This window comes from Haematobia irritans, chromosome 4, assembly GCF_050003625.1.
Source record: "Haematobia irritans isolate KBUSLIRL chromosome 4, ASM5000362v1, whole genome shotgun sequence".
Taxonomy (NCBI): Eukaryota; Metazoa; Arthropoda; class Insecta; order Diptera; family Muscidae; genus Haematobia; species Haematobia irritans.
This window is the reverse complement of record NC_134400.1, coordinates 42,217,128-42,230,704: the sequence shown is the minus strand read 5'-3', so window position 1 is coordinate 42,230,704 and position 13,577 is coordinate 42,217,128. Positions and strand designations below refer to the sequence as shown.

The 13,577-nt window shown below is 32.8% G+C and overlaps 1 protein-coding gene, 1 long non-coding RNA gene and 1 pseudogene across 5 annotated transcripts; all 3 read right to left on the bottom strand.

Moving 5' to 3' along the window:
- Positions 1-692: 692 nt before the first annotated feature.
- On the bottom strand, positions 693-3,040 carry LOC142235264 (uncharacterized). 2 transcript variants are annotated; one of them, XR_012721852.1, is made up of 5 exons: positions 2,401-3,040; positions 2,121-2,272; positions 1,649-2,055; positions 1,256-1,584; positions 693-1,191 (listed from the first exon to the last, which is right to left on the bottom strand). It is a non-coding gene; the product is annotated as an uncharacterized LOC142235264 (long non-coding RNA). The 2 variants fall into 2 exon arrangements; XR_012721851.1 differs by having other exon boundaries at positions 2,121-3,040.
- A 3,036-nt stretch (positions 3,041-6,076) lies between these two features.
- LOC142235171 (cytochrome c oxidase subunit NDUFA4 pseudogene) lies at positions 6,077-6,544 on the bottom strand (annotated as a pseudogene).
- A 439-nt stretch (positions 6,545-6,983) lies between these two features.
- On the bottom strand, positions 6,984-9,607 carry LOC142234329 (uncharacterized). Of its 3 annotated transcripts, XM_075305433.1 has the most exons (3): positions 9,499-9,607; positions 9,152-9,439; positions 6,984-9,094 (listed from the first exon to the last, which is right to left on the bottom strand). In XM_075305433.1, exons 1-3 carry the CDS (start codon positions 9,519-9,521, stop codon positions 7,108-7,110), a joined length of 2,298 nt encoding a protein of 765 aa, XP_075161548.1. In that variant the 5' UTR covers positions 9,522-9,607; the 3' UTR covers positions 6,984-7,107. The 3 variants fall into 3 exon arrangements, with proteins under 3 accessions (XP_075161548.1, XP_075161547.1, XP_075161549.1); XM_075305432.1 differs by having other exon boundaries at positions 6,984-9,439; XM_075305434.1 differs by lacking the exon at positions 9,499-9,607 and having other exon boundaries at positions 9,156-9,337.
- Positions 9,608-13,577: the final 3,970 nt, after the last annotated feature.

Sequence of the window (13,577 nt, the reverse complement as noted above, 5' to 3'; positions counted from 1 at the left end):
CCAACAAACACAAGGATGAGTATTTTTCACATGTAACACCATATCAATTCGATAGTGAATCCCATTTTCAACATTAATTCAAATGGCCTTGCAAATTGCTTGCCTTCAACAAATTTTCCAATAGGTTTGAAGCATTAAAATAAAAATTAGTTTGAAAAGTTGTTGCAAATATGTTGAGAAATTGTTGCTAACGTGTTGAATTCTACTGTTGAGGTTAATGTCTTTTTTTTGTTGAGAACGCGATTTTCTCAACAATTTTTCAAATTGAATTCTAAGGTAATTCTTTGACAGAATGTTTGACAGCGTATTGAATATAAGCATTTCTCCAATGCTTGTGTTTATTGGGAGTGAATGAAAATACAAGGTCCCAATAAACACAAACGTTTGAAAAATACTAAAATTCAATAATTTTTCAAACATTTTTTCAAAGGATTAGGGTAATATTCAAGTCGAGAAATTGTTGAGAAAATCGCGTTCTCAACAAAAAACAGACATTACCCTCAACAGTAAAATTCAACACAATAGCAATAATTTCTCAATTGTAATCCTCAAATTGAAATGCATCGCTACTCAATAATTTCTCAAACAGTTTTCAATGTGAGAAAAATAAAAAATTACCATTGTTGCGAATACTTTCAAACCACAATTTGTATGAAAGTCAATCCTAGTTCTAACTGAAAGTCAATACTAAATTTCTAGGGATTTTGTAAATTTTATTATTTTTTCCGTTAACAAATATAATAATCTTAAAAATAACATTAATAATATATAAAAATAATAATATAATACCAATCAAAATGTAATTATCTTATTAAACGTATTAATAAATAAAACTATGAATACAACTTTAAATATCTTAAACATTTTTACATGTATAATTCCATTTCCTCCATAATGTTGATGTCATTAATATGCTGGCGATTTGAAATAATTACTATCGAGGAACATGCTGGCTTGTGTGTTAGAATAGATTCCAGCAAGAGGAAATCACAAAATATCAAACTGATGACGGGATGTAAATTGATGTAATGCACATTTTCATCCAGAAGTTCTTGATATAGGAATTGTTGCACTTTGGTTTAATTGATTGCACTTTGTAAGTTTTCTGAAAACTTTTCTTTGTTGTTCCCTTCATCGGTTTTTCATCGGCCAACATCTTCCAAGAATATACCATCCAATGATTTTAGTTTTCTGCAAAACAATCGAGTTTTGTGATTTCCATTATGTTTTCATTTCACTTTTTATTTTGACTTACCAATTTGTATTTCTTCCAACTGACCACGTACTTCGTGATTTCCTCAAGAACGTTGGTGTTACAAAATTGTTATTAAAATACTGGCAATTTTCAGGAACTTGATGACCAGATAATTGGAATAAATTTCCAGCAATTTCAATTCACAAAATAACAAATTAAACCGATGATGCACATTTTCATCCAGAAGTTCTTGATATAGGAATTGTTGCACTTTGGTTTAATTGATTGCACTTTGTAAGTTTTCTGAAAACTTTTCTTTGTTGTTTCCTTCATCGGTTTTTCATCGGCCAACATCTTCCAAGAATATACCATTCAATGATTTTAGTTTTCTGCAAAACAATCGAGTTTTGTGATTTCTATTATGTTTTCATTTCACTTTTTATTTTGACTTACCAATTTGTATTTCTTCCAACTGACCACGTACTTCGTGATTTCCTCAAGAACGTTGGTGTTACAAAATTGTTGTTATTAAAATACTGGCAATTTTCAGGAACTTGATGTCCAGATAATTGGAATAAATTTCCAGCAATTTCAATTCACAAACTAACAAATTAAACCGATGATGCGATATAAATTAAACTATATCACATCGAATTTATATCGCATCATCGGTTTAATTTGTTATTTTGTGAATTGCGAATTATCATCCAGTAGTTGTTGATATGAAAAAGCATAAATACCAAGTTTTTTTGGTTGCACTTTGATTTATGGAAACTTTCTCTTCTCGATAAGCCACTACCATTTTTCATCGGCCAGCCTCTTAATGTGTCCAAGAATCAGCATCCAAATATTTTAGTTGTCTGCAAAGAGATTTGAGTTTAGTGACTTCCTTAAAGTTTTCATTTCGTGTTTTAGTTTTACTTACCAATTATTATAAGCAATTTCAATTGATTATTAAAAAATTTCCACATTTTTTTATTTCTTCCACGAACTTTGTTGTCCAAAGTAGTATTGAAAACCATGTGGTTTTTTCGTTGCATTTCAGGGTAGTGTTTTGTCAAAGTTTTCTCCAATTATCTTCAACACATTTTCAAAGTTTTCGTCAACATTTTGCCAAATTGGTTGTAATTCGCAAACAATTTGAAGATGAATTGAAGATGAGCTTTTTCAAGTCAAGTTGAATTTATATTGAAAATGATATTTACCCTCAAACTGAAGAGGTGTTGCATTTGAAAAACGCTCATCCTGTGTTTATTGGGGTATTTCTCTCCTCTCTGCTGTCTACTATTTTTGTTCAAAAGTGTTCCCCATTAAAGTTCAGTTGTACTTAGTGTGAAAATATCCGCCACCCATAGGAAATGGATTGCTATATTTGGTAAAGAAAATTCCTCGAGTTTCCACTATCGATATACAGCCCTTCCCAAAATTCTAGTTTTGCCATGTGGGAACAAAATGTGCACAGTCGATGACAACGATGCATTTCATATAACTAGTAAAAACTTCTGCAATTTAACTATAGCGGACTTACATTTTCTCCACAAAGACCGGTATGCATCTCTAACATAATTTATTAATTTAGTTTATTTCTTTTATGGCAATCTTTACGCACTTTCGGTATCGAAATTTTTTGGGAAGGTGTTATCGATTCTTTACATTATCTCTCATAAGAAGTCCATTATAAAACCTCCTTATTGGTATAAAACAGGAAGTTTTCCCGGTATGCACATAGTCGAATGTATTTCAGAAGGCTAGTGAAAACACTGCAATTTTACTATCGGAAATTCCGCGGGAATGACAGTATAGTCTACAAGGCGCATAAAGGGCACCTTATACGGTCGGATAAACCCTGCGACACAACACGTTGCGGCGACAAATCCGATAATATAAGGTCGTGTTCGGCTGTCGCGGGGACGTGTTGGCATAAAATCAAAACAACTTTGATTTTTGCTGGTTGGGTGGTTGAAAATTAAAGAAATATATAAATCTAAACCAGTACTGTGGCAAAAACGTGGAAAAAATCCACTTACAATCAATGGGAAACCAGGCGACAAGTATTTTGAAATTCATCAAGTAATTTGTAATATATTAAATGTGGATTACTTCAGGAATCATTGTTTTGACACATATACCAGGATTTTTTTATTATTTTCTTACATTTTTTTCAGTAAAAAATGGTTTCACTCATAAATCTTCGTAAAATTTCATTGTTTGTTTGTGCTTCTTCTTATTTTTTCATGTTGTCATCACATTTGTTCGTGCAGTGTAAGGGCAAAACTTGAACGAACACACAACAAAGAGACGAACCTCTGTCGGAGTGTTTATCCGACCGTCTAAGGTCCGCTTAAGAAGCCTATTATAAAACCGCCTTAACGGCACACAACAGGAATATTTTCCCGTTATGTACATAGTCAATAACAACGATGCATTTCATATGGCTAGTGACAAATTCTGCAATTTTACTATCAGAAATTCCGCGGAATTTTCTCCACAAAGCCCGGTATGCATCTCTAGCATAATTTATTTATTTAGGTTATTTAATTTCTGGAAATCTCTACGCACTTTTGGTATCGAAATTTTTGTTAGGTGGAGTTATCGATTGTTTACATTGTCTCTCATAATGCGCTTTACAGAATATCAGTTATTCCGGACGACAGTGCTCGTGTCGAACATATCCCATTGTGCACATTATAAGTTAAGTCCGAAGGCATAATCAATACTGCTGCATGTTTATGGGATCGTTAGCACATTTACCGATTATTATCATCGCCGACAAGTCGTATCGATCCGGCACACTGTACGATTCTTTACAAACACCGACATTCCGAGCATAAGCGTAGGAAGGCCTCTGGTGAGGGGGCTTAGACCCCCCAGAAAAATTTTAGCCCCCCCCCAGAATTTGAAACTCTATTTATGATTTTCCATTTTTCAATAAATGTCAATAGTTTTTTTTTTTAATTTTTATAAAAATTAACCAAGTATATACAATCGCACAAATTTCCGCTAAAGATTTTCATGAACAATCGAATTACTTGGGTTGTGGTAGCAGTTGCCGATGGCAATGTTTGAAGTCAGATATTTATAAAATAAAGCTGTGGTTGAACTTATGATTGATTTAGTTTAGTCAATTTAATTAAAAAAATAGTAATTGATATTAAAACTAATCTTTCATAAATTAATATCTTAATAATGCTGCGAAAAAGCGTTGCCAAAAAAGTAGTGAAAATGTTCTTTTTGGGTCTAGAAGTGGTGCAAAATTGGCGGAGAAGCAATGAATGTAATATGAGCTTGTCATAGGACAAATGTCCACCGTTTCAACAGCCGTTGCAATGAATTTGCATCACTTCTTAAGGTGAGATCCGAATTCAGTGTTTTGAATGTGAATTAAAAAATTTTTTCCCAAATAAATAATTTTTATATTGTTTTTATGATTTTTAATGCATTCTGACGCTTGTTTGAAACGTTTTTTCCTGGAATAATTTCCAAAATTATCAATTTTTTTATAATGGATTTAGCAGTTTTGTGGCAAAATTTGAATAATTTGTACCAATTTAAAAGAAAACAAAAAATTACACATTAAAATATGAAAAAAAAATTAAGTAAAAAAACTTCCTGTGTAGTTAAAATAATTGAGGACATTTTTGGAAGTACTTTTAAAGTTGTTCCTTTAGAACAACTCACAATTTTTTTGCTGGGAAAAGTGTGGAACTACTTTTAGTTGCTTTATTATAAATTGTTTGTCGAGTTGTTTTGATGTCTAATTTTTTATTCAATTTTATGAAATAAAACATTAATTGAACCTATAAGTTCAGTCTATAAATTTTAGCTAGGGGGGCTATAGCCCCCCCTAGGAAAATTGTCTAGCTATGCTAATGATTCCGAGCATCACCCGTTTTATGTCCCATATGCAAGTCTTCCGAAAACTTCTGCTGATAATCCTTATAGTAGACATGTATGACATTTTCCTAGCAATGGGTATCAGAATTATCGTTAGAAATTTTGTAAACACTTGGCAAACTGCATGTAAAAGAATTTTGCGTGCAAAAGGAATTTTCTCTAGAAGATTTAAATATTTTTGGAAGTTTCAAGTAAATCTGTTCAATAATTTTACATATACATATTTTATATATCTGTGTTGCCTCAATAGTGATAACAAATTATTCTTAATAAAATTTGAACGGGGTAGTTAATTTTTATTGCAAACATGATATATTGTTGTTCAAACACTTGTGACTTCATTGACCTTGGTTTTAGACTTTGAGGACATGTCATAAATGTATTTGTCTACCGATAGTATGGTAGAGTATGAAGTAAGCAATTCCTTTCGATGTCATACGTGACCTTGATAAAATTATTATCAGAGTCTGCGCGTTTTAAAAATACAACGGATAAAATTTTTAAGTTTCAATATATGTCTTATAAGATGCTGTCTCGTTTCATAAATATGTTTTTCCAATTTTTCTAATTAGATACCAATGAATTTTATGTACTTTATTGGAATCTCATTATGCAATTCATATTTAAGCATTTATATAAAGTAAAATTAGTTTGCACAATGTTTTTAAAAACAGATTTAAATTATTGACACAAATTTATACGTTGTTTATTCATATAAATATTTGGAAGAAGATATGGAGAACATAGTTAAGAACCCCACAATAATAGCCATAAGTTTTTGCAAAACTTCATTGAACTTATCTAGAACTGCATACACTGACAGTGGGGCGGCTCTCATCCGTGTTATTGTTTTGATAATTCTTATCAAAACACTTCAACTGTATTTGTCATATTAACCTATAAATATCAATTTACATTTAATAAAATTTCTCCCTTTGGAAATTCGCTCATTTAAGGGCCAAAACAAAAGCATATAAAACACAATCCTTTTGGATATTGCCATGGAAAAAAATCAACTTGATTTCTTTCATTTATTATTTTGCCAAACTTTGATAAAAGCTAAGATAACGATCGTGTCTTTATTTATATAACAACTTATCGCAACCTTCCATTATATTCCATGTATGACTATGAAATATACATATATGTAGTTTAGTCCTTATAGTTTGGGGCTGGTGACTTAATATTACTATAGTCCCTTATTGGTGAGAAAAATTTGTATTGTTTATCCTTGTACTCCTCCCATGGTTCAGGATTTGCAGAGCGATTCCATGTTACATCTGGATTTTTAATAGCCAATCGGAACGTATAGAGTACGGCAGCAACAGCTCCAGCTCCCACACAAACATATAGAGGGATAAGAGCCGGATTTTTTTTAATACTCTTGAGGCCTAGACCTTGCATTATTTGCTTCTTTAGATTTGAAATTCTGAAAACAAACTAAATTTACCAATTCGAATATGACAACAGGAACTCAATGCCTGTCGGAACTGAATGATTACTGTTAACGCCGTTATTTTTGTTCGGTGTTGCCATTCTAGCCGAATTTCCGCTAACCACAAGAAATATATTGCGATGTTTTTCTAACCATAATTCAAAGAAGCGTTATTATCGATTGTTTACGTTTTGTTCTTATATGAAATTTACACAGAAAAAAATTTTACGAAAATTTTTCAAATTAAAATTTTATTGAGTTTTAAAAAATATTCAATTAAAATTTAATTGATTCAACAAATTCTTTAATTGAAAAAAAAAAAATCAATCACAAAAATTAATAGTATCAATTTTTTAATTGATACTATAATTTTTTTTGTTGTGTGTATGCAAAACTGTTTGAAAGACCCTGTATTATCGATCGATATCTTGTTCATAATTTTTAGATAAAATATTTCCATTGTTACCTCAACATTGTTTTTGTTTATTTTGCTCTAAATCAATGATAGATATTTTATTTAATAGTTTCTCTTAGCTAGCTAAATACATATACATACAGAAATTAGTATAGAATTTTTTTTTGTTCAGTCGTCCGTTAAGTCGACAAATAATTCATCAACTATTTTCATGGATTTTGATTCGTTTTCATTCATAGTTACATTGATGTTATTCTCAGTTAAGTTTTCCGATATACTTTGATTACTTTGTATAGTTACGTTTGCACTATTTTCAGTGACAATTTCAAAATTTTCTTTTTCATCAATTTCATTCACTATAGAGTTCTTTGATGGTGTCTCTTGTATAGATCCTATAGAATCATTTATAGTTGTTCCACAAATATTATTTTCATTATTGGCTATGGGAATTTTATCATTTGTCTTGTTCTGATCAATTTTGCTTTGTGGAATATCTATTTGCTCTAACTGAAAACGTTCACAGCCTTTTAAGTCCTCTTCTATATTTTCTGATTTATTATCACCATCGTATATTTTTGGTAGGTTTTCTATTGTAAATGATGAAGGATTTTCATTCACTTCGTTTTCAGATGTGACACAAATTTCGCTTTTCAGCATAAGAATATTGACATTTTCTTTTATATTGCCAGTAATCATTTCTACATTAGGATTTTCTGTTGAACTTATAACTTCATTTAATCCTTGGGTCGGGCTATTTTCTTTTTGTAGACTCTCTGTTCTATCATTTCCGTCCTGGACATCATTAGTTATATCTATTCTTTGGGGATTTTGTAATACCCCCTGCGCTTTAGCTTCAATTGCTTCGATATCCAAACTGATTCTATCATCATTGGAATTTTCAATAGTTTCTCTGTTAACATCATTGGAATGGGTATCGTTTCCATCCTCGAATACATTTGTTATTCTTTCAATATTTTCTCCTCTTTGGGCATTTGGTGGATCTGCTTCCTCTGCATTAGCTACAATTCCATCGCTTCCCAATGCGATTTTGTGTTCATTGGTATTTCCAACAGTTTTTGTGTTAACATCGGCAATTTTTATCTCTTGACAATCTGAATCGGACGATGAGCTCGTGTTCGAATTTCTTGTTTTGTTAATATGAGCAACATTTTGAACATCATTCGCTTTCTTTGCTGGACAACTGTTCCCTTGGATATTTCCAGCTTTATTTGAATGAGTTTCGTTTACATCCTCAAGAGCTTCCTTTCTTTGGGCATGGTGTAATGAATCATCTGCAATACCCGATTTTTTTTCATTGTCCAATGTTATTCTATCTTTGCTGGAATCGGATTTACTTTGGATTTTTACCTCTTGGCAATCAGAATCGCTTGATGAACTACTTAAAATTGATACGTGGACCACATTGGCGGCTTCATCTAGAGAAATATCTGACTCCAGAGATATATGTGAATGAATGCTTTCATTATCCCCATTGCTAGTTTCTGATGATGATGATAATAAATTCGTTTTGCTCCTTCTTAGACGTTTATTATTGGGCAAGTCTCGTTTATTAGTGGGTAACTCCCTTCTGTTTTTGTTTCCTTTGTTTTCTTCATCCGATAATAAATTAAGTGTTACTATACCATTTTCGTCCTCTTCGGCCGATGAGTTTAGGCTAATATTTAAATCCTCCGAGTCATTACTGTTATAAGTTAAACTTAAATCGCTGGGTATATCGACCTTTTCTTCCTCACTCTCCTCTTTCAGTTCATCTCTTAGGAAATCTTCCGTAACAGGACAATTTGATTGTAATAATTGACTCATATGATGATTATAGGCCATTGCTGCTGCTGCCCAAGCCATTGGCGTATTCATGTAGAGACCCATATTGGGATCCGATTGATCTGTGGGAAGTTCCGAATACATAGCCCCTTCAGGGGTTTCTTTATTATGGTTCTTCTTTTTATATTTCTTATGCCTTCTTTTCTTTCTACTACTGATACTCTCTGTCGATGAGGTGGAGGTAGATGACGATAGGCTACTTGAAGATGAAGTGTCGGATGAATCTGATTTCTTCTGCTTTTGTTTTTTCTTTTCCTTCTTTCTCAACTTCTTTTCATTCTTCTTGCCGTGGTGTTTTTCATCATTATTCAAACTGGAACGAGATGAGCTTTCAGTATCTGATTTAGATGATATCGACGATTGGGAGTACTTGCGTTTTCTTCTTCCTTTTCGGTGTACTCGATATTTTTCCCATTTGTTCTTAGATTTCTTGTCATCCCTCGAAACATTATCCATATCTTTTAGTTTTCTTTGGCAGTTTCTGTAATTGCGATCATTTTGCCGTTTGTTGTGTGTCATTACAGAGTTTATTGTACGGCCCAAAAAATCTTTATTAGGTCTGGGTCCCAGTGGATTCTTTTTACGCTCCTGTATTTGAGGTAATTGATTTTGTTCCTTTTCCAGCTGCATTTCACGCATTATTTCCTCCACTGCCTTTCTGTAAATTGCAATATATTTCTAATGTTAATTGTATGAAAATCTTATCACAAAAATTACCTTGTTAGTTCTGCTTCATCCATTTTTTCAATTCTTGTTTTCACCAATGCAGGTTTCGGGTTTCGCCTATGAAAGTTTGTTTACGTCTATTCACTAGTGTTGGGAAAGTAACGAGTATTTGATTACAAGTACTCGTTACCATTAAATGAGTACTCTATATCTTCAATACAATCCCAATAAACACAACCGCTTGAAAAATGCTAAAATTCATATGTTTTTCAAACAATTAATTAATTTCAGGTCTTAAAATTAATTTTAGTAATCAAAAGACCATTAGAGTATAATTAAAATATACCAGGGAAATTTGGATGATGATGCCTAAATATGTTAAAGTACCCACATTTGTCTCTATCCATCGAACGAAAACATAAGACGACATCGTAAAAACTAATTTATGAGGTTGTTATTTATTCTAATTTCTTTCAGTTTTCAAACAATAAAGGTTAACATGCCTCAAGAGAAGACAATCACTCATCGAGACATTTGAATCGAGTTTGTCTGTCGTTAGGAAAGTACTTTGTGGGAGAATTAATTAGGAAGGAAAATGCCGGGTTTTTCATTTCCCAAAGGCATTGTGGTAATACTTGCCGATCTTCAAACTCCCCAATAAACACAGGATGAGCGTTTTTCAAATGCAACAACTTTTCAGTTTGAGGGTAAATATAATTTTCAACATAAATTTAACTTGACTTGAACCCTGCCAGCATTTCAAAGTTCCATTTCATCCTCATCGCTACCACAGACTCGTAAATGTCACCACAACCATCGCGAACTGTGATGGGGGAAGCATATAAAAAAGTACAAAATGTACATGAAAGTATTTTGCCATCACTACTGTTAGAAGAGCCATTTTATTTTTTGTGAAACGCCAAGCGCAACCAGCTTGTTATATTTTATTTAAATAAAAACGAAAATAAAGTTCTGAAAACATAGATATTACGCTTAAAATTGTGAAAGGTATATGGTGAACAATTTTCGACTTTCCAAATAGAATAAAGTGATCGTTTTTCAAATATTTTTCCAGGCACGCTGTCTCCATCGAAAATAAACAAACTGGCTGATAGACGCTGCAATATGTAACTTGCTACTAAAAACTCAACATCATTCTTTTATTAATGCAAAAAATTATGTTAAATGTGATGAGATATACCGAAAAATGTTATATTTATAAGAAATTATAAATGTTTAATCAAATCACAATGACCACAATGATTCTTCTACAATTACCTTAAAATGCACTTTTTCTGATAGTTTGCAGGGGTTCTTATTGGCGTCCTTCGAAATTGATCTAAATAGGCACCTGCACTGATGAGAAACTTTTTCGTCGTAAAGGTAAGTACTATGTTCGCTTTTCGCGTTGAAATTTTCGTGGTTACTTTATTAAAACAGTTCAATATAAAGCAGACAAATTAACTCAATTGATGCGTAGTTTCTCGTTCCTCTAGATTTCGGCAAGACTTTACAGGAATAGGTTTGTTTTCATTTATAATTTTGATTATTTAAGGAAAAGTAGTCGCGAAAATAAAGTGGTTTTCAACTCGAAAACCGAACATAGTACCTACCCTAACTTGGCGTGGTACAACTTCTCAATAGTGACGGCGCTTTTCCGAGGAGTTTTTGATATCGTATATGATTGTTTTCGACGTAGTGGGGATTCTCAGAAGCGCCCCCAAATTCAAAAAATTTTGGAAGGGAAATAGCTCATCTTCAATACATCTTCAAATTGTTTGCGAATTACTTCCAATTTGCCAAAATTTTGACGAAATCTTCGAAAAGGTGTTGAAGATAATATGAAACAACTTTGACAAAACACTACCCTAAAATGCAACGAAAAAACCATGTGGTTTTCAATACTTATTTGTGCAACGAAGTTCGTGGTCACCCTGCCAACATTTTTTGAATTTGGGGACTCTTTTGAGAATCCCCACTACGTCGAAAACAATCATATACGACATCAAAAACTCCTCGGAAAAGCGCCGTCACTATTGAGAAGTTGTACCACGCCAAGTTACTACAAAAATGTTTCGCATGAGTGCAATTATTAGGTGCCTTTATAGATCAATTTAGAACGACGCCAATAAGGGACCCTCCAAACAATCAGAAAAAGTGCATTTAAAGATAGTTGTAAAAGAATCATTGTGGTCGAGTAAAACACGATTGTTTAGACGTTTATTCATTTTATGAAACATTTATAAATTCTCATAAATATAACATTTATACGGCTATCACATCACAGTTAACACATTTTTATGCATTATGCGCTTTACAGACTATCAGTTATTCCGGACGACAGTGCTCGTGCCGAACATATCCCATATATTGTGCACATTATAAGTTAAGTCCGAAGGCATAATCGATACTGCTGCATGTTTATGGGATCGATAACACATTTACCGATTATTTAGTCATCGCCGACATGTCGCATCGATCCGACACACTGTAAGATTCTTTACAAACACCGACATTCCGTCCGGAATAACTGATAGTCTGTAAAGCGCATTAATAAGAGATTGATGTTGAGTTACAAGTTGTAAGTTAAATGTTGTAGCGTCTATCAGCCAGTACTTTTATTCCCAATGGAGGCAGCGTGTCTGGAAAAATATTTGAAAAACTATCACTTTATTCCATTTGGAAAGTCAAAAATTGTTCACCAATTTACTTTTCACAATTTTAAGCGTAATAACTATGTTTTCAGCACTTTATTTTCGTTATCATTGAAATAAATTATAATAAACCAGTTGCGCTTGGTGTTTCACAAAATATAAAATGGCTCTTGTGACAATAGTGATGGCAAAATACTTTCATGCGAATAGTGATGGCAAAATACTATCACAGTTGGCGATTGTTGCAGTGTCACTTACGAGTCTGTGGTAGCGATGAGGATGAAATTGAACATTGAAATGCTGGCAGGGTATGTTCATTCTTGCGAAAAATTTTTATGGAAACCATTATTTCGCACATAGAAAGCGGCGTTTTTTTAGGTAGCTTGGAGCGCTATTTTACAGGGAGCGATATTGGATTAAGTTGGTGGTTGTTGCTTGTTTCGAAAATTGTTTGACAAATTATTGAGTAGCGATGCATTTCAATTTGAGGATAGTACTTCAGATATTATTGCTAATGTGTTGAATTTCACTGTTGAGGGTAATGTCTGTTTTTTGTTGAGAACGCGATTTTCTCAACAATTTCTCAACTTGAATATTACCCTAATCCTTTGGAAAAATGTTTGAAAAATTGTTGAAATTTAGCATTTTCAAACGTTTGTGTTTATTGGGTCCTTAACATCGTCTACTAAATTGTAAGTTATTCCATAAGTGGTATATATTATGCGCTTTACAGACTATCAGTTATTCCGGACGGAATGTCGGTGTTTGTAAAGAATCTTACAATGTGTCGGGTCGATACGACTTGTCGGCGATGACTAAATAATCGGTAAATGTGTTATCGATCCCATAAACATGCAGCAGTATCGATTATGCCTTCGGACTTAACTTGTAATGTGCACAATATATGGGATATGTTCGACACGAGCACACTCGTCCGGAATAACTGATAGTCTGTAAAGCGCATTAAACGAGTTTTCTTTTAGTCCTTCACTGCTTAAGCTGAGTACTATGTTCCGTTTTCAAGCTGAAAACCAGCCAGTTTTCACGATTACTTTTCTAAATTAATTAGTTCAGATATATAAAATGCATCGCAATTAATTCCTTGTATATTTTCCATCCACTATTTGACAAGACTTGATAAAAATATAATCGTCTTCATATATATTTTTGTACTTTTAATTTAGTGTTTTGGTGAAAAAACCGAACATAGTACTCACCTTTAGGGTATACAGTGCTAAAAGAAAACAGCCCTAATATTAATTAGTTGGTCTATTGTAACACCCCCTGTATTCAATGCCATGCCATGCTAACACCCCATGTGTTCAATGCAACCAACGTGTGTGCGTACATGTCATTGATTTAATTTTTCGGTGTCGAACGGCGTCAATTTTTGTTTGACCGCCTTTTGCAGAACCGATTTTTTTTATTTGATAGTATTTGTTTGTTTACTTTCATGTATTCATGTATATATACATG

Coding starts and splice junctions, on each gene's coding strand:
- LOC142234329 (XM_075305432.1), bottom strand. CDS start 9,521: ATGGATGAAGCAGAACTAACAAG. Junction 9,440..9,498: donor GATGAAGCAGAACTAACAAG/GTAATTTTTGTG, acceptor TGCAATTTACAG/AAAGGCAGTGGAGGAAATAA.